Source organism: Acanthochromis polyacanthus, chromosome 21, assembly GCF_021347895.1.
Source record: "Acanthochromis polyacanthus isolate Apoly-LR-REF ecotype Palm Island chromosome 21, KAUST_Apoly_ChrSc, whole genome shotgun sequence".
NCBI classification, from domain to species: domain Eukaryota; kingdom Metazoa; phylum Chordata; class Actinopteri; family Pomacentridae; genus Acanthochromis; species Acanthochromis polyacanthus.
The window spans coordinates 1,882,561-1,905,055 of record NC_067133.1 but is presented as its reverse complement, the minus strand read 5'-3'; the positions used below and the strand labels follow the sequence as shown (position 1 = coordinate 1,905,055).

General features: G+C 40.6%; 1 protein-coding gene across 18 annotated transcripts in view; it reads left to right on the top strand.

Moving 5' to 3' along the window:
- nfixb (nuclear factor I/Xb) overlaps positions 1-22,495 on the top strand; it is a 236,396-nt gene that overhangs the window by 192,000 nt on the left and 21,901 nt on the right. For 9 of the 18 annotated variants that reach the window (XM_051940976.1, XM_051940972.1, XM_051940975.1 and 6 more), the window contains 6 exons: positions 4,814-4,888; positions 7,192-7,312; positions 8,326-8,361; positions 9,483-9,613; positions 14,302-14,376; positions 20,527-20,655. In XM_051940976.1, coding sequence (XP_051796936.1) covers positions 4,814-4,888; positions 7,192-7,312; positions 8,326-8,361; positions 9,483-9,613; positions 14,302-14,376; positions 20,527-20,655 — 567 coding nt within the window. The remainder of the gene's footprint in view (positions 1-4,813; positions 4,889-7,191; positions 7,313-8,325; positions 8,362-9,482; positions 9,614-14,301; positions 14,377-20,526; positions 20,656-22,495) is intronic. The other 9 variants (XM_051940987.1, XM_051940971.1, XM_051940970.1 and 6 more) reach the window with 6 other exon arrangements.

The following is a 22,495-nucleotide window of genomic DNA, read 5'->3' as shown; positions in this document are numbered from 1 at the left end:
TTGAACATTTTTTTTGGTGAAATAAAGAAATGTTTAAAATGTTTCTTTAAGAACATTCACAAAAAATCAACCAAAATCCAGCGAATTTCGCTGGATTTTGGTTAATTTTTTGTGAATGTTCTTAAAGAAAATGTTAGAAGTTTTCTTGATATATATGGAATCACTTTAGATATTTTTAGGATTTTTTTTGGAAGATTTTTTTCTCATTTTTCCTTTTTTTTTTTTGCCAAATTTGGGGGATTTTTTAATACAACTTTTAAGGGAAACTTTTTAGGAATTATTAAAATTTTCTTCCTGAAGTTTTTGCAAATTTTCAGAAATGTGGGAATTTTTTTGTTGATTTTTTTCAGACAATGAAACAATACTTTTGGTGCCAGTAAATGAGCACAGCAGACGGGTTAAAACATCTCAAATTAGGAGGTTACATGAAAGCAAAAATCTACTTTTGAGGGAAAAACTGCTCTTTTTTTTAGCATGTTTGGCTCATTTTAAGACACCTAAGCTTGACAATCCTGTTAAAATGCAGCTTAAAATAAGCTTTCCAGCTATTTTTAAGATCTAAATATTATAAAGATCACATTTTACTTCAGGAAATCTCACCAAGACATTTTTCACTTCTTCTATTGGCAGATTTTTTCACTTATTTCAAGGTAAAAGTGTTTTTTATTGTTTTTAGAGGGGCATTTTGTCCACTGTACATACAGTACAATCCCACCTATACAGATGCTAAAAATGCGTGCACATGTACGCTCGCTGCCCCTCCATTCGGGCCCCTCTGAATGCGAGTGTGTCCCGGCAGAGTTGGGTCTAAGTTTATTATGGTAAGGAGAGCTGATGGTACTGTAGCGTGGGGGCTGCGCTGGGATTGTGGCGGGCCACTCATAAATCACACTGACGTTATTGGAAGATGGGAACCACATGGCCGCTGCCGAGCCGAGCGCTGACCTCATGCGCTGTCCCCGCTGTGGTTAACCCCGGACAGGGATGGAGAGCGGGAGAAAAACAGGGGGAGGGACTGAAAAGAAAATGTGAGGAGAAGAGTGATGGACAGATGGAGAGAAGGGTGAAATGGAGGAGAGAGAGTGGGAGGAGGTTTGGAGGAATGGTTTATAAATTCACTCAACCCTGGAGCTGTAGGACATCCTCTATATGCACCATATAGGGCTGCATGACGCAGATAGGAACACTATAGCGTGACACACTTCACAGTAACATACATGCACTCTCAGGCCGGAGGAACCTATAGTCAGGGGTGGTTTTAGCCACCAGTACATGCATCGTTGCTCAGCTAATGGAAGAATAGTGAAGAAAATGCCATTGCTGTTTTGTAATTCCTGATTGGATTGAGAGTGGTGCATGTAAAGCACAAACATGGTCCAGTTTTATGTAAGAATTCACATAACTTGCTGTAACATTAGCATGAATTAGTACAAATCAGTCTTTAAATGTCAGTTCCACTTCAGTTAAGCTGTTGTTTAGCATTCATTTTAGTCAGGGATCATGCAGGAAGACTGATCTGAAAGAAGAAGATGTCAGTATCTGTCTGGTCTCTAAACGTCTCATTGCTGATCCACTAACTAGACCCTCCAGAAAAACGCGATTATGCGATCGCATGAATTCCCGCATTAATCACCAAAATGCCGCTGATTATGCGGGGGTCAATTATTTCCCAAAAGGCCGCATAATCCCCGCAAAACAGCGCATAATTCCCGCAAGAATCTCACATTTTAAAAAAAGAGAAATATGCGGGCCCCGCTTGATTTCACAATTCCCGCATAAAATGAGAAAACTATAACCAAAATAAATGGAGTTGTGAGTTTTTATGTGACGCCCGGCCTGACGTCATCAGTTCACGCATTCACACACACACTAGAAGCACGAGCTGATGCGGCGCTCAGAGACGAAAAACAAGAACGACGAATGCTCAAAGATCACATTTACCTACGAATATTTCAGCCAGAGACCGGGCAAAACAGTACCCAGATTTACTGCACCAAAGTGGGCGGAACTTTTTTGCACCCCGTGCAACATCGTTCTGGAGCACCGAAGAAAATCAGCCGTGTTGCAGCACTTCTCCACGACGAAGCACAGCAAAAGGTTTGATGAACACAAAGGACTCAAACAACTTACGGTAATGGATGCAGCTTCCAAGACAGTTGTGAGGCAAACGAGAAACGAGGTTTTCATTCAGTGGTAGCCAAGTAACAGGATGTAGGAGAAGAATCACCTTTTTTTCCCAGTTCTTACATATTTCGCGTCTTTTTGCATATTTCACAACTATTCGCATACTTTGCAACTTTCCACAATTTCCCCGCATAAAATGGCACAAAATCCCCACATATTTATTCGCATAATCAAGGATTTTAGCCCGCGTTTTTCTGGAGGGTCTCACTAACCTGTGAGCTACTTGCTGCTTAAGTCTTTATAGCATCATAGCAGGCTGGAATAGGCCGTGGAACACACAGTTTTTGAAGAACAAAAATGCTCAAAAAACTATTTTTACAGACAAACATTTATTTCTGAAAATTTCAAAACCTACCTCTCTTGAACCAGTTTCAATTCAAGTTATAATTTGGAATCCCATTTAGGTTAGGTTATGTCCCAGATAGCAAACTATGGGTGAATCAATGTTGAATCTATGTTGAGACCTAACGTCGAAATTATACAGAAAGCGCAAGGTTGATAAAATGTTGAGTCAACGTTTGCTTACATAGATTACATGTTTGCAAACATAGATTCAACATTAATTAAACATTGACCTGTCAAACATTTAAATTAAACCAAAATACAATGTAGATTCAATGGTATCTTTTAAACACAAACTTCAATGTTGACGAAATGTTGTTGAATCAGCGTTGATCCAACCATCAGTCTTCAACCGTAACCACAATTCAACCTTCTTAACCCTAATTCAACATTGATTTAACATCTTTTGCTATCTGGGTAAAGTGTGATTTATGGTGGAAAAGCAAACGTTGACTCAACATTTTATCAACCTTGTGCTTTCTGTATAATTTCGATGTTAGGTCTCAACATAGATTCAACATTGATTCACCCATAGTTTGCTATCTAGGGTTAGGGATCGCGCTAAGGGTGAGTTTGAAGAGCGAACGCTTGGGTTTGGTTTTAAACCTGTATTGCGATTTGGATTCAGTGGAAACGAGGCGCACGTTAGGTTTGTTATTCACATTTTCAGCTGGTACAGCAACATCGTCAGTCAACTGGTGGGATGTTTCTGGCAATTTGGCAAATGCCAGTCCAATATTAATTTTATTTTCGTAGTTTCAAAATGCAGTATAAGCTGATAAATGCTCCACTATTTTCTCTAGCTAGTTGATAACTTAATCTGTTCTTGTGTGGTTCTGGGCAGAAAACCAAAACAACGAGTTACAAATACAGAAACGTTTTGCACAGCAGAGAGCAACTGCACGATCAAGTTATGATTATTTGAAGATTTTGTCACTGCAAATGTCCAACATCAGTAGTCTCATACAGTCGTCTTCAAAAACATGACTTTGACTACTTTAAAGTGCAAGTAAGGGTGATAATCACAGTCAGATTTAAGTACAAGATTAGTGCTGTTGTTTAGATATACAGGGTTTAAAGCTCTTTTTTTAATACTAGTGACCATTATTATTTTCAGTAACAGTCACATGCCACTTAAATTGCTCTAACTGCGGAACAGCAGCAGATCTAAATCTAAAAAAAATCAGATGGGGCAAGAAACACAAGTTGTAAGATGACCATGTATTAAGTTAACCCTCCTGCTGTCTTCATTTATGGGAACCAAAAAATATAGTTTCCTTGTCTGAAAAAAAATGTAAAAATTCAGAAAAAAAAAAAATCCCCCAAATTTCTGAAAATTTACGAAAATTCTAATAATTCCTTAAATATTTCCTGAAAATTTTTATTTTTAAAAAATCCCTCAAATCTGGCGAGAAAATTCTTGTAAATATTTTCAAAAAATTGAGTAAAAATCTTCTAAAAAATCGTTAAAATATCCAAAGTGATTACATATATATCAGTAAAACTTATATTTTCTTAAAGAACATTCACAGAAAAATCAACCAAAATCCAGCGAAAATCGCTGGATTTTGGTTGATTTTTCTGTGAATGTTCTTAAAGAAACATTTTTAGCATTTCATTTTTTCCACCAAAAAATGTTCAAAAATTTCCCGAAAAAGTTGAAAATGTGGACATCAGAAGTTTCACCGTGAAAATACATTTTTCCTCCACATTTTTAAACTTTAAAACGAGTCAATCTGGCCCACAGGACAACAGGAGGGTTATAAAATGTCCCACTATCCAATCGTGGTGCTTATGGTGGAATTAAAACTGATTGAACAGTTGGTCGAAGGTGAGAAACGAACACCAACGCTGAAATGAAGTTCAAGGTTCATGTTACTGTATCAGAGGACACAAAGGAAGATATTTACGAGGTGGAAAAACAAAAATGTGTGTCTCATTTTACTCCATCTCTCCTATGCTACATGTGTGCTCTGATATGTTAGCGCATCATACATGACACAGCTGTCTGTGTGGAGCTTATCCTCGCTTGCTGGACCTGATTGGTTGATACAAAAAAGATGAACCACCCGAAGGCCTGCTGCATCTTATCAGAAACACATGGGCCCACTGGATGACACCGGCGCTGTGTCAGGCCTGTCCACACATGTGTTTTTCAGCTCTGACCGTGTGTGTGCTGACTGTGTCTCCTATGTGTGGATGATTTCATGCGTGTTTGGTACATGTATCTACCCTGCGGTCTGCTCTCACACACTGCTCTCTCTCTCTCTCTTTGTCTTTCACCCAGGCCACTTGAGTTTCCAGGACTGCTTTGTGACTTCAGGGGTGTGGAACGTAGCCGAGCTGGTCCGCGTGTCACAGAGTGAGTCATGGCTATAATTTCTCACGTCAGTCACCGTCTCTGTCGTTCCTAGTCCACTTCATATGTTACCTGCTAGCACCTGAGGAGCAGAATTAGCAACCTACCGCATACACCAAGTAGTAAACACCATTTTTATAAAGGGTCATTCCAAGGTCAAGGTCGGACAGATATTTTTGATCTTTAGCTGTTCATATTTCATGCATTACATCCCATAGCACTTTCATTTTATACAGATCCAATCCTTAGATAGCCACATTATACCACATAAAATCTCTAATGGATATGATGATTAGTTTTTGTGTAATGGGTGGTCAAATGTAGCAGTTTAGAAGGTCGTGATGGATAAAATCGCAACTTTGTCATTCTCTGTAACATGCAATTATAAATATAAAGTAAATATTTTCACATTTCTGAGGACTATAGGTCACTGTGAAATGACTCTGAAAATTTCAGATCTCTATCTTTTGTTGTTCAGAAGTTATAGAAGTCTGAAAATGGTCGAAAATTTCAAGTCTTACTTTTGGCCGCAATTTTAGGGTACCCCCTACCTACTTCAAATGGCCATAACTTTGAAACTAATGACAATAAAGCATTCAAATTTTGGATTTTCCCATCATATATAATGTACTAAATGTATGTAAAAACTAAATCTGAGAGGGTCAGGTGGGAAGTTTTCGTAAAATTGGTTGATTTCATACGGAATGACCCTGAAGCCGTCACCAGGACAAGACTCCAGACTGGATTTTTGCTTCCGTTGTATCTACCACCACCAGAGTGAGAATGTGTGAGTGAATTTATAATGGATCCATTGTGAAGCGCTTTGAGTGGCCAAAAAAGCGCAATATAAATCTAATCCATTATTATTATTACTCTCAAATGTGAATAAAAGCATCTGATAAGTGAAACTGTAGAGTTGTAGGACACCTCGTGCACACCAGCCTGACACCAGACTGTTCCCAATGATGAAGTACAGACCAATAACTCTCACGTTTTTGAAGACCTCTCACTCAACTCACTGCTAGCATCTTTATAAGGCTATTCTTTGAAGCAGATTTGAGCTTAAAGGTGACATCAGCATGTGAAGCTAGCATGCACCTTATTAGTTTATCACATCAGCATGCTGACAGTTGCTAATTGGCACTAATTTTAAAGTTTAGGTGAGGATGATTCAAGCTATAGTTCCATAAACCTGCACTAACACACTAATGGAATAGTCAGAGGATTGTTGAAGTTACAGTTTATCCTTAGAAGAGCATGGATGTCTCTTCACGGGGAATCAGGCTAGTGGCTGTCAGGAAAACTCCTATTTACAGCAAAAACAAAGTAGAAAAATAAACTAAAACAACACAAACAACATGGCACAGAACCAACCATGTATTTGTCACTAAAAGCAAAGTCCTTACAGGCAAGTCTTCCCTCTTAGCAGCCATCTTGGTAACGCCTCCAAGCAGTTATTTCGAGCTAACAAGTCCAGGCCCCATTTAAATGAATGGGAGGGAGCCGTAACCGATTTCAGTGGTCAGCAGGCCGTAAAAACTCCATGTACAGTAGGTTTGTTTTTCACTGCAGGAACTTGCGGGTCATTTTTGAGCAGCCCAAACCTTTATTTGAGTTCTGACCTCTTTAACTGCCCTTGTAGAAACTCTTTCAGGGGAAAAAAAAAGTACCTACTTCAGTGTAAATACTTCTGAACGACCCTAAGAAATGGTGGAGTTTGACGCTGAGACAATGAGAAGTCTTCTTCTACTCTCTTGATTTCCTCAAGCAGCCATCTTGTTCTAACATCGTCATCAACAACAAAAAATTAGAAACATAACAAACATCCTTGTTCTTACGCTGAAGTTTCAAATGCAGTGACACAAGCGGGACAATAAGACACAAATCATGAGACAAACAACAAAAATCAGGCAACAAAAGACAAAAACAAGACAAAATATTCCAAAACTGAGTCACAAAACGACAAAAACGAGAAACAAAAGAAGGATGAGCAATACAGTATTTTACTTTACGATCAAAACAACTTGTCATGAGCTACAATTTGTTAAGCTCTAGAATTTTTTTTTAAATTTATAGTTTTACAAATTTGCAATTTCCAGTTAATGTCTTCTCTGTCGTTTTTACATTTTACAAAGTCGTCCTGCGGGCCGGACTGGACCCTCTGGAGGGCCACTGGTGTCCGTGGAGCCACACTGCTAGCAAAGCTTTATTTGATGTGACAGTAAAGTCATTATTAAATCCATCATGCAGTAGGAAATGTTCTGATGTTCTTCTGTGATGTCTCTCTCTGTGTTTTAATCTCTCAGCCCCGGTGGCGACAGCGACGGGCCCCAACTTCTCTCTGGCCGACCTGGACAGCCCCGGCTACTACAACATCAACCAGGTGACCCTGGGACGGCGCTCCATCACCTCCACCCCCTCCACCAGGTACACATTCACACATATATATATCAGGGTAGAGACTGCGATTTGGTAGAATTGGAGTTTCTACCAGTAGAGATTGCAATTGGAGTCTCTACTGGTAGAGATTGCGATCACAATCTCTACCAGTAGAAACTCCAATCCTACCAGTAGAGATTTGTCAGGGCTAAGGTTAGACTTTTAAGGTTAGGGTCAGGGGTCAGGGCAGGGGTCAGATTTAAAGTTCCATCTCTACTGGTAGAGACTCCAATCGCAAACTCTACTTGTAGAAACTCCAGTTCTACCAAATCACAGTCTCTACCCTGACATATACACACAAGAAACACACGAAGCCCTCCTTTTGAAAATGTATTCTGCACTAGGGCTGGACCCGAATATCCAAATATTCATTCGCTACGGCGGTGTCCGGATATTCATTTTGGTAAATTTGGTATCCGAGTGTTCGGCTCGTCTCGGCTCATCCATTCGTGTTTGTTACCACCCGAATGTCCGGGTGGCTGCCGACTCTGACGTCACGCTTCACTTCGTTGCATAAACACAAAATAAGATGCCGAAGACCTCCGCTGTTTGGGAATTCTTCAGTTTAACTGAAGACAAAACGAAGGCAAAATTTGGACCCGGGAGACCAGACGAACGGATCCGAATATTCGGGCCGTCTCTGCCACAAGCCGCCGCCGCGCCGCCCCGTCGGACATTATGGGGTGGAACGAATATTCGGATATTCGTCTTTAATAGGGCCCGAATATTCGGAGGCCAGAAACCACTATTCGGGCCAGCCCTATTCTGCACTAATATTCTTCCTCTCTTATTTTTCTAACCTCTTGACTGAATTCTTTACACTCAGCCTGCTCTGCTTTTTTGATTGTGGTCTTTCTTCTCCCTCTCTCCTTCCTCGTCACTAATCCATCTCGTTCCCTCTCATTTTTTCCCACCGATCTGTCCGTCACCCCGTCTGTGTTTGTGTCTTTCGTGTCTGTTTTTCCCCTCTGTCGTCCTCTCCCGCTCATCTTACGCTGCAGGACTGAAATGGAGCTTTATGCAAGTCTCCCACGGAGGTAGTTACACTCATTGCAGAATATCTCCCCTGATACTAATGTAACACAGACCCCGGCATCACACTCGAATAAAAGCCACACACGCATGCTGTCACAAGGATACGCACATGCTGGACGTTCACAGCCCCCTTTATTTTATTGGTCGCAGATGTATGAGTCTATAAGAATCTGCAAACACACACAGGAATGCGTTCCAGCATCCCCACGCACACTTTCTGTGCTCGGTTTGTAGTGTGAGGCTGCTTCGGGCCGCTACGGATACAGCATGCTGCAAACGGAGACCTTGATATTTTGAATTTTCACCACTTGCAGACTCATGCCTGACTCGAGGGCAAATGTGCATTCATATTTGTCCTCAAAAGTCCTGCAAATAATATGTTTACATTTATTAAACCAGTCCCAAATACCAGTTAGTCGTGACTGTTTCAGAGAGCATCCCTGACCTGCAATTTTAACACTCCGGGCATCAAAAAATATTGTTTCCTTGTCTGAAAAAAAAAATCCAAAAATTCAGCAAAATAAATTCACCAAATTTCTGAAAATTTGCAAAACCTTCAGGAAGAAAATTCGAATAATTCCTTAAAATTTTCCATTAAAATGTTTACTTTAAATAAAATCCCCCAAATTTGGCAAGAAAATTCTTGCAAATATTTTCAAAAATTAGTTAAAATCTTCCAAAAAAATCCGAAAAATATATTAAGTGATTACATATGTATCAGTAAAACTTCTAATATTTTCTTTAAGAACATTCACATAAAAAATCAACCAAAACCCAGCGAAATTTGCTCGATTTTGGTTGTTGGGTTTTTTTTTGCAAATGTTCTAAAGAAACATTTTTAACGTTTCCACCAAAAAATGTTAAAAAATTTCCCGAAAATGTGGACATCAGAAGTTTCACTGTGAAAATATATTTTTTCCGACATTTTCAATCTTTAAAACGAGTCAGTTTTTACCCGCAGGACCACACGATGGTTAAACCAGTCCCAGATACCAGAGAGTAGTGACTGTTTCAGAGAGAACCCCAGGCCTACAATTTGAAGAAAAATGCACAAACCAGATCTGACATAGACATTCCTTCTTCAGGAATTAAAAAACTAAATTCTTTCTCTTTTTTCTCTCAGCTCCAACAAGCGCAAGTCCATTGACGACAGTGAGATGGAGAGCCCGGTGGACGATGTCTTCTACTCAGGCCGTTCCCCGGCGGCTGGGAGCAGCTCTCAGTCCAGCGGTTGGGCTAATGATGTGGATGCAGGTAGCCACCGCCACAACTGACCCATCAGATTCATTCCCAGTGCCTGTCCAGGAGCTGAGCTGAGGTCCACGTCAATTCAGACACAAAAAACAAACTCAATTTGTGTTTATAAAAGAGCAAAATATGTCTCATGAGGCTGCGAGAAAGGTAACTCATGGACTCACTTGAAAAGATCCAATCCAAAACAGTTTTATCTGGCATCAAAGGAAGAGTTCAACATCTTGGGAAATAGATTTTGCCTTAGACAGGGGGTGTCAAACTCATCTTAGTTCAGGGGCCACATTCAGCCCATTTTGATGTCAAGTGACCAGTAAAATCAGAGCATAATAACCGATAAATAATGACAGCTCCACATTTTTCCTTTGTTTTTGCGCAAAAATATACACATTTAAGGAACTGTTTCTTTGCAAAGCATTTTGAACAACCTGAAATTTCTGAAGAAAGTGAAGTTCAGTTTCGACCGTATTATCCCTAAGTTTATCATTTACACATTACAACTCCCAGATCAGAGTGTTTACAAAGGCACAAAACATTTAGTCATCTAGAACTGAACAAAATGACAAAAGTCAGACAAAAAACAAGACCAAATATTACAAAAATGAGACGCAAAATGACAAAAAACGAGACACAAAACGAGAAAATATGAGACAATGACATGAAAAAAGAGACAAACAACAAAAGCAAGACAAAAACAATTACAAAATGACACAAACAAGACCCAAATTGACAAAACAGCAAAAAAAAATACACTAATAGCACAAGCGAGACAAAAAGGAAATACAAAATGACAAAACCGAGAAACAAAATGACAAAAACATGAGTCAAAAGTCAGACAAAAAGCCACAAAAACATGACAAAATATTACAAAAATGAGATGCAAAATAACAAAAGAATAATCAGCAATCTAGTATTTTACTTTATGATGAAAACAACTTGTCATGGTCTAGGAATTATTTTAGACTTCTGGTTTTACAAATTTGCAATCAGCAGTCGTGGGCCAGATTGAACCCTCTAGAGCAGTGGTTCTCAACCCTGCATGTTTTAGATGCTTCCCTGCTCCAACACGCCTGAATCAAGTGATCAGGCTCGTCATCAGGCTTCTGCAGAGGCTTGATGACGAGCTGATCATTTGAGTCAGGTGTGTTGGAGCAGGGAAGCATCTAAAACATGCAGGGTTGAGAACCACTGCTCTAGAGGGCCGGTTTTGGCCCACAGGCCGCATGTTTGACACCCCTACGCTGACCCTAACACTGCCACGTCTTTCAAAACTAGCTGCCGATCGGCATAGCTTAGCATACAGACTGTAAACAGGGGGAAACAGCTAGCCTAGCTCTGTCCACTGGTAACAAAATCTGACTTCTTTTTTTTTTTTTAAATGGAATTATCTGGCAGACTTCCTTTGCCAACTTCTTGGATTCCTCTGTTTACTTTTGTTTTTGTGCAGATTAAACAAAAAGATGTATTCTTTTAATCAGTGAGCGTTGGAGATGCTGGGAGATGGATAGTGTTACCTTCAAAGACAACGTGCCAGCTGTTCCCCCCAGCTTCCAGTCCTCGTGTCGTGCTAAGCTAAGCTAACCAGCTGCTGGCTTCAGACTCGGTGTGCAGCAGTTAGAGTGATTTTCTCAGCAAGGAACCAAATGTTTCCCCGAAATGTTGAATTCTTCCCCCTAAATCCAAATACAGATGGTGTTTATTCCACACTAACTGATTTGAAATGGACCGGCAGCCACAGCTCACCTCTTTCCACCGTCACGCCCCCTCCTCGCCTCTGCGTTGTGTTGACCCTTCTCTTCATCACTTGATCCCCCCTCATCACTCTCAACATCTTCCATTCACACCTTCTACTCCAGCTTAATAAGACTCCCACCCCCAACAAGCACCACAGATCTTTCTGAGGTAAAGGGACTGCCAACTTATAGCATCCTTGGTCACATGCAGCAGGGACTTAAAGAGCCAGCGCACTCAAAACACGCAAAAATATATTTTCTCAGTTTCTCTGAACAGTTAGCAGATAGTTTGAGCTTCATTTGCAGATGTTTTAAGAACTTTTATTTGGTGAATTTCACTACTTAAACTGCTGCCACCAATCCAGACAAGTGGAGCTAAATGGTGGAGCCTTAAATCTGACATCTTAGAGTTTCTGCAAGTAAACCTGAGCCTATCTGCACGCAGTTAAAGTGTGAAAATGTGTTTTTTTGTTGTGAACTGGCCCTTTAATCAGACCACAGCCTACTGCAGTTTGTTGTCTGAGTTGTCAGTGAGAGGAGTGGCAGAGATGGATATCTTTTGCTCATTTAGTTCTTATGGTGTTAGCATTAACGTCCGTTTAGTTTCACTCCAGGATTGTGTGTGTGCGTGTGAATGTCAAATATAAGACTGTCAAAGCCACATACTGGAGATTTAGTTAAAATACCTCTAAAATTGTTCTCTGTTCATTTATAAGACTTCAATTAGGTCATTAAAACAATGACAGACTGTGTTAGGGGGTGTTTATATGATCTTATCATGTTCAAGAAATAATTTGACATTTTGGGAAATACAGTGACGATGATGCTAACTATGAAGCTACAGCTAGCAGTCAGTGGAAGCAGGGGGACACGGGTAGTCTAAAGCCACAACATGAGCTTATTCATGATAAAATAAAGGAGCTGCATCATGATTAGTGAGCTTAAGAAGTGTTAGTTAGCAGGTTTTGTAAGAAGGGGTTGACCAACCATCAGCCGAGGGAATTAATGTGTCAGATATTAGCAATTAGCACTATTTTTAACTGAGTCTAGTTAAAAATAAATAAGTTTAAAATGTACTTCTTTGACTCTGGTGCACCGTCGTCTATGTATCTCTGTATTTGGTGCAAATTACACAACATAATTTATTATTTAGTGACTTTGTGCTAATGCTAAAAGATGCTAACCACATACTAGCTGTAGCTGCATATCTGGAAAGCGGTAGGCTATAGACTGAGAGTATTTGAACAAATATCTGTGCCCTTCTGTGATTTATTTTCTCATTAGACTTTCCCTGACTTCCTGCATGAGGCCTTTTAGAGAAATAAACAACAAGCTAGTAGCTATTGAGGGGTATTTTTGGTTTTCTCTCAAATTGTAAGACTTTTTGGGAAATTAATTTATTAGCCTTCTTGCAAAGAGTTGGTTGATAAGATTGGCACTCTTACGCTCAGTGAATATGAAGCTAATGGCAACAGCAGGTTAGCTTAGCTTAGTACATAAAACAGGAAGCAAACGGCTAGGTTAACAAGTCCAAATTTTGTTCATGTCAGATAGAGTCAGAAAAGCTGTTTTCATCTTTGTGCTAAGCTAACATTAAGCTAGCTAACCCTGGCTGTAACTTAATGGTTATGCTAGTAAATGTTTTCCACTGCAGGAACTTATGGTCCATTTTAAAGAACCGCCCTCATAAAACTTTGTTTAGGGATGTTTTGAGGGGAGAAAACGATCCTATTCTAGGGCAGATACTATTCAGTATTATTACAACAAAAACTAAAATATGATGCCCATTTCTGATTAAATTCTGAGATGATAACCATTTATTTCTGCCCTCATCATTCAGCAGTCTTCTCCAGTCAAACATCGTCATCAACAACATTGAATTCACAAGATAGTCTAACATATTTCCTAATTATTACTATTTGCTTTGGCTCGCTCTGAATTTACCCTGTAAAACCCACTGTTGCAGAAATACACCATCAGTTTTTTATTTTTTTAAATATTATATATATATATATATATATATATATATATATATATATATATATATATAATATTTTTTGTTTTTTTTTTGCATTTTTTTCTATATTTGTTTTCTATTTTTTGTTTTTTTGCTCATCTTCTTCTATATTTGTTCTTATTATTTATATTTTTTAGTTTTATTTTATTTTTTGCTATTTTTTCAATATCTGGGTTATATATTTTGTTTGTTCCTTTTGAGGGTTTTTTTGTTTGTTTTATTTATTTTTTGGCTCATTTTTTTTCTCTGTATTTGGGTCTTACAGGGTTAAATTGTGGGATTCTGCACCACTAAGGTCTGATTAGGGGCCATTCCTGTTCCTGCTCTTAGTAGTTCCTGCAGTGGAAAGACACCTTTTGTCCAGACATGAGAAAGGAATCAATCTTTTCATCTAACTCTTGTAAAGTTCCTTATTTCCCAAAGTGTTAAATTAATCCTGTCCCATTATTCCCAGATGCCCTCTGATTTTTTACGAGCCATATCCTCCTGTGTTGTCTTCTAAAGCATCGCAGCAGAGCAGCACCAGTGTAACCGCCCATTTACTTCTGTAATCATTACCACTCACTCTCTGGCTTACAGCCCTTTTAACCATCATGATGGCTATCACGTCAAATGTATGTACAATAGTCTACATGTATGTCTCTTGGGTGTAGTATCTGACTTTGGGGATTTTGTTGAATTGCTAAATTTTCATGTGTTCTCCAATTTATAACGTCACTCCCACTCACATGCTGCCATTTTAACGCTGCCAGCAGTAATGATGTAACTATTTTATAGACACTTGCTGCACTCAATAACATTAAAATCCCCTATTGCCTATTATTTAACCACCCCTATTTCTCTCCCTCATTCTTTCCACCTCTCTCTCTGTGTCTCTGTCTTTTTCTCTCCTCCCCTCTTCCATTGTTAACTCTTCCCTTCTCCCCTGTTTGGCCTTTCAGTGCAGCACCATTTGGCCAGTGTGCAGGAGAGGAAGATTAAGCATGAGAGCGATGGAGTGCAGTTTCCTTACCATGGTTAGAACAACATTAAACATTATACTGTGTACATATATACATGCTCTACTTCCGCTCACACCACCCTCAACTTGTGTGCATCTCTCTCTCTCTCTCTCTCTCTCTCTCTCTCTCTCTCTCTCTCTCTCTCTCTTTCTGTCCTTTTTTTCCGAGTCTGTTTGCACTTCCTGTGAGCTCTCAGAGCTGTTCTGCATTTTCCATTTTGTCCTCTCGCTTCTCTCCTTTACTTTTTGAACTCTACTCTTCTCTACTTTCTTCTCTCCATCCCTCTCTTGTGTCTTGTTCTCTGGCTATGCTGCTGCTGGGCGGGGTTGTGTTTCTACCAGATGTCTGCTGTTGTCCATTGTGGGTTCACCAAAGCCTTTTGGTAGCCCAGTAGCTCCATAACATCCACCGCCTGTCTGCCTCGAAGATGTTGCTGTAAATCTGTGAAAGAAATCACACGTCTAGGAGGATAAAGACATCTCCAGGGCGTTGAAAACCTCTCTGAATACTCTTTTACTGATGTACACTCTCATTGTAAATGTGTAATTAGGTGCATTATCGTATCCAAAAACCGTGTTGTTGTGACACCGTGTGAATGCGGGGTTTCTGAAGTGACGTGAATTTGTCAGCAACATTCAGCTAAGTGCTTTGGCTGTTGTAATTTTGTTGTTGAGCCCAGAGAGAGAGAGAGAAAGGGAGTGATGAAAGACACAGAGGAGGAGGAGGAGGGGGGTTAGGGATGTGAATGAGGGTTTGTCGAGTAGAAGCGCTTCATCCAGCCGGTTGTTTAGACAGAGCTGTTGAGTGGCGTCCCACCTGCCGTAGGCCTGACTCAACCGTCTCTGAAAGACAGCGCAGGAAAAACAACATACGACCCAAACAAACACGACTAAAGGCACTCAGGTGTGTCATCAATTCACAAGGCGCCTTCTGTCTCCGAGACATGCTTACTCACCAACGCACACGTTTACAAATGACATGCACACACACACACACGCACACACGCACAGAAAACTAAATTCAAGCTCTTTCTCTGATTTACATTCACACACACATAAACACACTCCCCAATCTGGAGAGGAGCAGCGTTCCGGTCCAGATGGCGCCTCCATGTGTCTACAGCGAAGGGAGCTACTGGGTTACAGCAGACATCTGTTCTGGTGATGGTGGTGGTGGTGTTGGGAGTGAGAGATGAGGAGAGGAGAAGAGGGGTGGAGGACGGGGAGGAGGGAGGGAGGAAGAAGAGGCAAGGGGAGGGCCTCCGCCTCTGCCTGCTCTGGAGGTGATTCTCTACCTGAATGAAAAGCTCCGAGGCATAGCAGGTGATCATGTAATTCATCATTAAGTCTGCCGTCTCCCGCTCAGCTCTGCTCCGTTCTCTCCTCCCGCCTGCTTTGCTCCTGCTGCTCAGTGGTGGGAAAACCCGCTATCAACCTTTCAGGAAGGGGATGAGGAGGGGGGTTTCCCATGTATTTGTGTTATTGACAGAGAACTCAAGCTAATTATCTGGGCATAAAACTGCGCTGTGTGTCTGCTTGTGTTGCTGAGGCGTGCGGTTAACGAGGAACTCTGTTAACATACATTGTTGTTTCTCGCTTACCTGAATGCGTGTGAGCTGTGTTCTTTCTCTGTCGTGTGTGTGTGCGTGCGCGCGCGTGTGAGTGCACATGCGAGCAGACCAGTTCTGTGACAGTTAGGGGGTTTGTGTGGTCGCCAGCTTGTTAGCGTGGCAAGACTACAGGGTCATGGGAGCAATTGGCTGCCAGTCTGCTCGTGCAGTGTGCCAGGAGCAGGACACAGAAATAATGTAGAACAAACAACTGTGCATGTGTGTGTATGTGTGTATATATGTGTAGACTCACATCCACACACCCACACAGATTAAGGGAAGAGATCAGAGTAACTTCTGTTAGCTTTATCAGACAAAGCTTTCATTGGGCATCTGGGCCTCATTTGCTGCTCCTCACTGAGAAGCCACACAGTACCAGATATTTCAGCGAGATACCGGCTAATTAGGGAATATCACAGAGACTAAAAACAATATGTATAATTTAAGGCTGTTTATGCATATTAAGCCGTTATAATTGAAGCTGGGATGTGGCTGTATGGACCGCAGAGGAACCGTAGCCAGGCGAGATCTGCGGCATCGAATCCGTGCACGTTGGGATTCAGTTTGTCGTTAATGGTGTGATCAAACTCTACTTTTTCAGAGGAAGTTGGGCAATCACACGTGAATTTAATAAAAAACAAGATGAAAATCAAAGCGGAACCAGAGAGACGGTGACTCAGTATGGCTTTGAAAACACCCCATCTTATGTTTCCTGTTATAAAACACAACATTTTTCATTAGAAACTGCCCATATTCTTTAAACCCTTGCAGCTTTACCCTTATTAGTTCCTTCTCAAGCGTCAAATTTAAGCCCTGATGACACTGCCAAAGTTTGAAAACTCACAAAATACATTTACAACAATTTTCACAGGTTGAGACTCTTTGTGATGGATAAACTGAAACACAAATGCATTGATAGAATATGTAAATAGATATGTTGGGGTGAGAGGAAGATCAAGAATCAATCTCTTATTTTGGAACTGATATACACTACTGTTCAAAGCTTGGGGTCACTTAGAAATGTCCTTATTGTTGAAAGAAAAACAGTTTTTTTTAATGAAGACAACATTAAATGAATCAGAAATACAGTTTAGGCATTGTTAATTTGGTAAATGGTTATTCTAGCTAGAAATGGCTGATTCTTAATGGAATGTTTATAAATATCTCCCCAAAGTCCTGATTTAAACCCATCAAGAACCTGTGGACTGATGAAGAAACAAGACTGGAGTCAGTTAAATTGATAGTGTGATGATACCACCGCCTCCATGCTTGACAGTAGGCACAGTGTCCAGAGGAGTCACAGAAAAAGCAGAAGATTGAATCCAGAAGAACCAAACTGAGGCAAAAAATGTACAAATTTAACCAAATATGAACATTTCTGTTTGTATAGTTATGAGCCACCTTTAATAAATCTATGAAAGAACCAAAAGACATGATTCTAAATATCTTGAGAAACAAGTTATTGTAGTTGAACTACTGCTCAAAAGTTTGGGGTCACTTATTTTTGAAAGCAAAGCAGTTTTTTTTCAATAGGATAACATTACATGAACCAGAAATACAATGTAGACATTGTTGATGTGCTAAATGACTATTCTAACTGGAAGTTTTTAATGGAATATCTCCATAGGGGTACAGAGGAACATTTCCAGCAACCATCACTCCTGTGTTCTAATGCTACATTGTGTTAGCTAATGGCGATGATTAGAAAACCCTTGCGCAATTATGTTAGCACATGAATAAACGTGTGAATTGCCTCTGTAAAACTTTTGAACAGCATCCAAAGTAGTTTAAATCAATCCACTGGACTTTAAGAAAGTTCCTTGAAGACGTTTCACCTCTCATCCAAGAGGCTTCTTCAGTTCTGGTGGTGGTTGGTGTTGCCTCAGCTTTTAAACCTCTGTGAGGTGTGTCCAGGGATATTATTCCAACGACCAATACCAAAACTCATCTGACTACTCAACGATGGTCGTCGTGAGTGTCGGTGGGGGTCGTTGAAATGCACAGATGTCACTGAGCCCTCGTGTGCTAATGGTGTCGGTATCGTTAGTTGGAATAACAGCCCTGGACACACCTCACAGAGGTTTAAAAGCTGAGGCAACACCAACCACCACCAGAACTGAAGAAGCCTCTTGGATGAGAGGTGAAATGTCTTCAAGAACTTTCTTAAAGTCCAGTGGATTGATTTAAACTACTTTGGATAACCATGGATGAATGAGAACCCACACAGACATTTTGAACAGCAGTGCACATTTGCAATAAACATGAAAATATTAATGTCAGAATTCAGAGTAACACAAATTCTTAGACAAAACTTCAAACTGAAATGCCTTTATTTAGGTTTTTAATGTGGCAACTTTTCAACATTCATCCTTCAGTGTTGATTGGCTTTTCCCCATGATGTGTAACCAATCACATCGCGCTGTGGGCGGGACATCGCTTGAAACCACAGATGAAGAGAGGCAGCGAAGCCAAAAATCAGTTTTTAAAAAAATAACGACGCTGATAAACAGTAAAACACCAAATATTGAATCTAATAAAAAGCCAAACATCTCCAAACATGTGTCAACAGTAGATTGACATTTGAAGCGCTGTACTGACTGTAAAACTGGCTGTTAAACCAACACACACACTGACAGAAGTACAGCATCATTACCATATGGACAGCACCTTCATTGTGCTGTTTTTTCCGTTATTTTTCCCACAATTCTGCCTGTAAATAAAACATACCTCACTCTGCTTGCTCTGTCCACTCCTTCACGCTGCTTGTGGAGTCACATGACGTGCGTGGACCGCCTTTTTCTATACTTATCGGCGCCCACACAAGCACAGCTGCACCCATGGAGCCTATGAGCATTCAGGGTAAATAGTGATAAAACATTTCCCAGTGTAGCATTTAAAAAAAAAAAAACAGCTTTTCAGAAATCTGCTCTGTTAGACTTTATACGCTCTGCTCGTAAAATCTATTTCCACATCTCTTTGGGCCATGTTGAAATTACCCACATTTTTTATTTGAGTGTGTTTGTTTTATATGTGTGAATATTGTGTCGTTTAGTAGTTTACGGGCCTCCCGCTCACCGAGGTTGTTTATCGCCGTGTTCTTTCAAGCAAATCCGGAGCAAACAAAACACGAGCTCGGTGCGTTCCAGAGAAAAGTAATGAGGTCTGTGTGTCCATGCTGATGTACTTTTCTATACTTTTACTTCCTCATTATTCTCCGTTTTATGGATTTTTCTTTCCAGAGTTTTATTTCAGCTTATATTCAACATTGCGGTTCCCGGCAGAGGTCAGATACACCATTTGGCGCTGTTCCTCCAACCCTGAAAGTCTAAATTGTGCCTTTGGATTACCATACATCAAAATAAATTCCCTCAGCGCCCACCACACAAGGCCTTGATCACAGAAGAGAGCCTCTTTTATCTGTAGCTCTCACACTTTTGGCCATGTTTCTGGTCCGCTGGTGAGCCGGGCCTATACTTAGTGTGCCCGTTTTTACCAAACTGAGGGATATTTCATGCCGTCCTGTAGCCTCAGCCGACATTTATAGCCAGAGGGGGACACTTTAATATGTTTGTCTATGTGTGCCGGCCATGCCGTCACCGCTCCTCTCCCGCTTAACCTCTTCCATCTTCCTGCAGCTCTCCCATCTAGAATCGCTGGCACGTCGCCCAGCGCTCGCCACCCGGCCTGAACAGCTTGTGTGAGTGTGTGTGTGTGTGTGAGTTCAAGAACTTCTTTATGAAATACTATAGGTCTAAAGGCATAAAATACCTGAGAGTCAGATATGCAGAACGGCGCTGTATCAGAAGATCCATTGATGTGTGTTTTGGCATGCTCCTCTGCAGCTAGAAGTAGCCGCACAGCTCATGCTGGCGTTGAAAACACAGTCTGCCCCAGATATGAAGCCATCCAGGATCCGATTCATTCTAAAGTGCAGCGAGTAGGCTGGCTGGCATGTTTGTGTTCGCCTGAGATTGTTGGTTTTTTGGGGGGGGATTAGTCAGATAGTTTTCACTTCTGAGTTGACGTAGAAGCGGTGACGTCGCCGTGTTGTCGGTGACCATACTTGGACCGCCGTTGCATTTCCCAGCTCTCCTCTGTCCTGACGCTGTGCCCCCCCCCCCCCCCCCCCCCCCCCCCGGCCTCCCAAACCCACCCCTTCCCCTCTTTCCTCCCGTCAAAGCCTTCACTCTGAACCCCCTTTCGCTGCTCAGAACGTGGCCTTTCACCGGACCCTGCCCCCCCTCCCCTCAGTCTGACGGTACAGCCGGGCCGACTGTACCCAAACGTAGAGTACCGCACAGACAGACTGTGAGAACCCCATCTGTATGTTAAGCCAATCAAACAAATCAATGAATGAATCGATCGATCAATCCATTGATTTCAGTCAGTCATAACCATTTGATTCCTGTAATCAAATTTAAAGAAGTCTGATAAATTTTTTTTTTTTTAATTTTCTCTCTCTCTTCTTTTTGAGTAGAGTCGAAGTAAGAAACGCAGCCATGTTTGATTAAAACCTCGTCTCTGTTCTGCCATTTTGTTGATCCCCTTTTTGCCAGGACTCTCGTCGCCTGGTTCTCTTAAGAAGCCGGGGAAATTCGATTTCAGCGCCCTGTCCTCCCAGACGAGGTCCCCCCGCATGGCGTTCACCCACCACCCACTGCCAATGCTGGCGGGAGTGAGACCAGGTGAGACCAACCCAGCTCCAGATCCCCCCCTGATCGCCCCCGCATCCCCTTCCTCTCCCCCTCCTCACCATCTCCTCCTACCCACTCCACACTTTTTCAGGGCCCCCTCCCCACCCCCACCCGTCCCCCCTGTGGTTTAGAGGTGGGAGCGTTGTCTTTGGGAGGTGAGAGTGGCTGGGCATTAGAAGCTGGCAGGTAGCTCTGTAGGTGTCCTCTGCCTCCTCCTCTGACCTCGTAGGGTGCAGCTCATGCTGGTGATGGAGCTTCTAGGGAGTCTGGGTGTGGTGTGTGGTTTCTCTGGGCCTGTCTGCTGGTGGATGCTTGGTGGTTGTACATGTCTGTATATCATCTCTATAGGTTGTCTTCTTCTGGTAAGAGTTGACCAACAGATCGGGTGGTTTCTGCTGCCTGTCCTGTCATGTCTCTGTTTAACACCTTTATCTTTGTACGCTGAAGGAACTGCTTGAATCACGTGTTATTTACACACTGACTGCTGGTCAAGACACTCGAACGGCAGGTAAAACCTAATAACCGTCCTAATATGTGCACCTTCAAATGCTTAATTTATTCGTCTTAACCCTGTGAAACCGACTGTTGCAAAAAAACATCAGTTTTAATTTTGTATTATTTTTATTTAATATATATATATATATATAATAATTATATGTATGATATATTTTTAGTTCTTTTTATATATTTGGGTTTATATATTATTATTATTATTATTATTATTATTATTATTGTTATTATTAAGTTTTAGATTTATTCCATTGTTTTTCCTTATTTTTTTCTATATTTGGGTGTATATATATATGTATATGTATATATTATTATTATTATTATTATTATTATTATTATTATTTAGATTTATTTTATTATTTTTTCCTCATTTTTCTATATTTGGGTGTATATGTATATATTATTTTTTTTAGATTTATTTTATTATTTTTTTTCCTCTTTTTCTATATTTTGGTGTATATGTATATATTATTTTTTTTTCTTTATTTTATTATTTTTTTCCTCTTTTCTATATATTTTTTTCTATATTTCGGTGTTTTTTTTTCTTTATTTTATTTCATTCATTTTTTAATTTTTTTTGGGGGGGGGGTCTTCCAGGGTTAAGCAGTACATAGTTGAACATTCCGTCCGTGTTATTTTTCTCACATTAACTTGTTCAGATTTGGCAAGTCATTTGACTAAATGTCATTAAAATTGTTCATTTGGTGAAATCTTTTGGTTAAACTAACTTAATGATCTATATCTGAAGGTGTGCTTTTACAAATAGATTTAAATTTTTCTTATTTCAAGGAGTGTCACTCATGCTTTTGTAGACATCTGCTCTTAAGAGCGGTTTCCCCTGATAAATAAAATAACCCAATGATGTCATAATGTCACAGTGATGTCATCAGCGGCGTCTCAGCTCGTGCTTAAGGCTTAACATGTCGGACAAAGAGATTGCATCACAAACCAAAAGAGTACAGTTCTATAAGGGGTGTGGGCGGGGTTTATTTTGTAGGATCCACCTTTCTGAAGATTTCCTCATAACTAGGATGTAAAGGTTATTTTTGTCACCTTTAGCTGCTTTTATTTTGACGAAAATCCTCCTAAATCCATCGTATTTATTTAAACTAATGTACCTTTAATATTGAAAACATTTTGGCAGCAACCAGGAAAAGTAGGAAAGATCTCCAAGATTCACTGCCTGCCTTGAGAATTGGTCTGTGGAAATTTGTTAAATTGCAGTGTTGCTGGCACCTTTAAAGCACGATAAAAACCGACGTGATTGAAGCCTTTAAAGGGCCAGTGTTTAGGATCTGGTGAGGTCTAACAGTGGGACTGG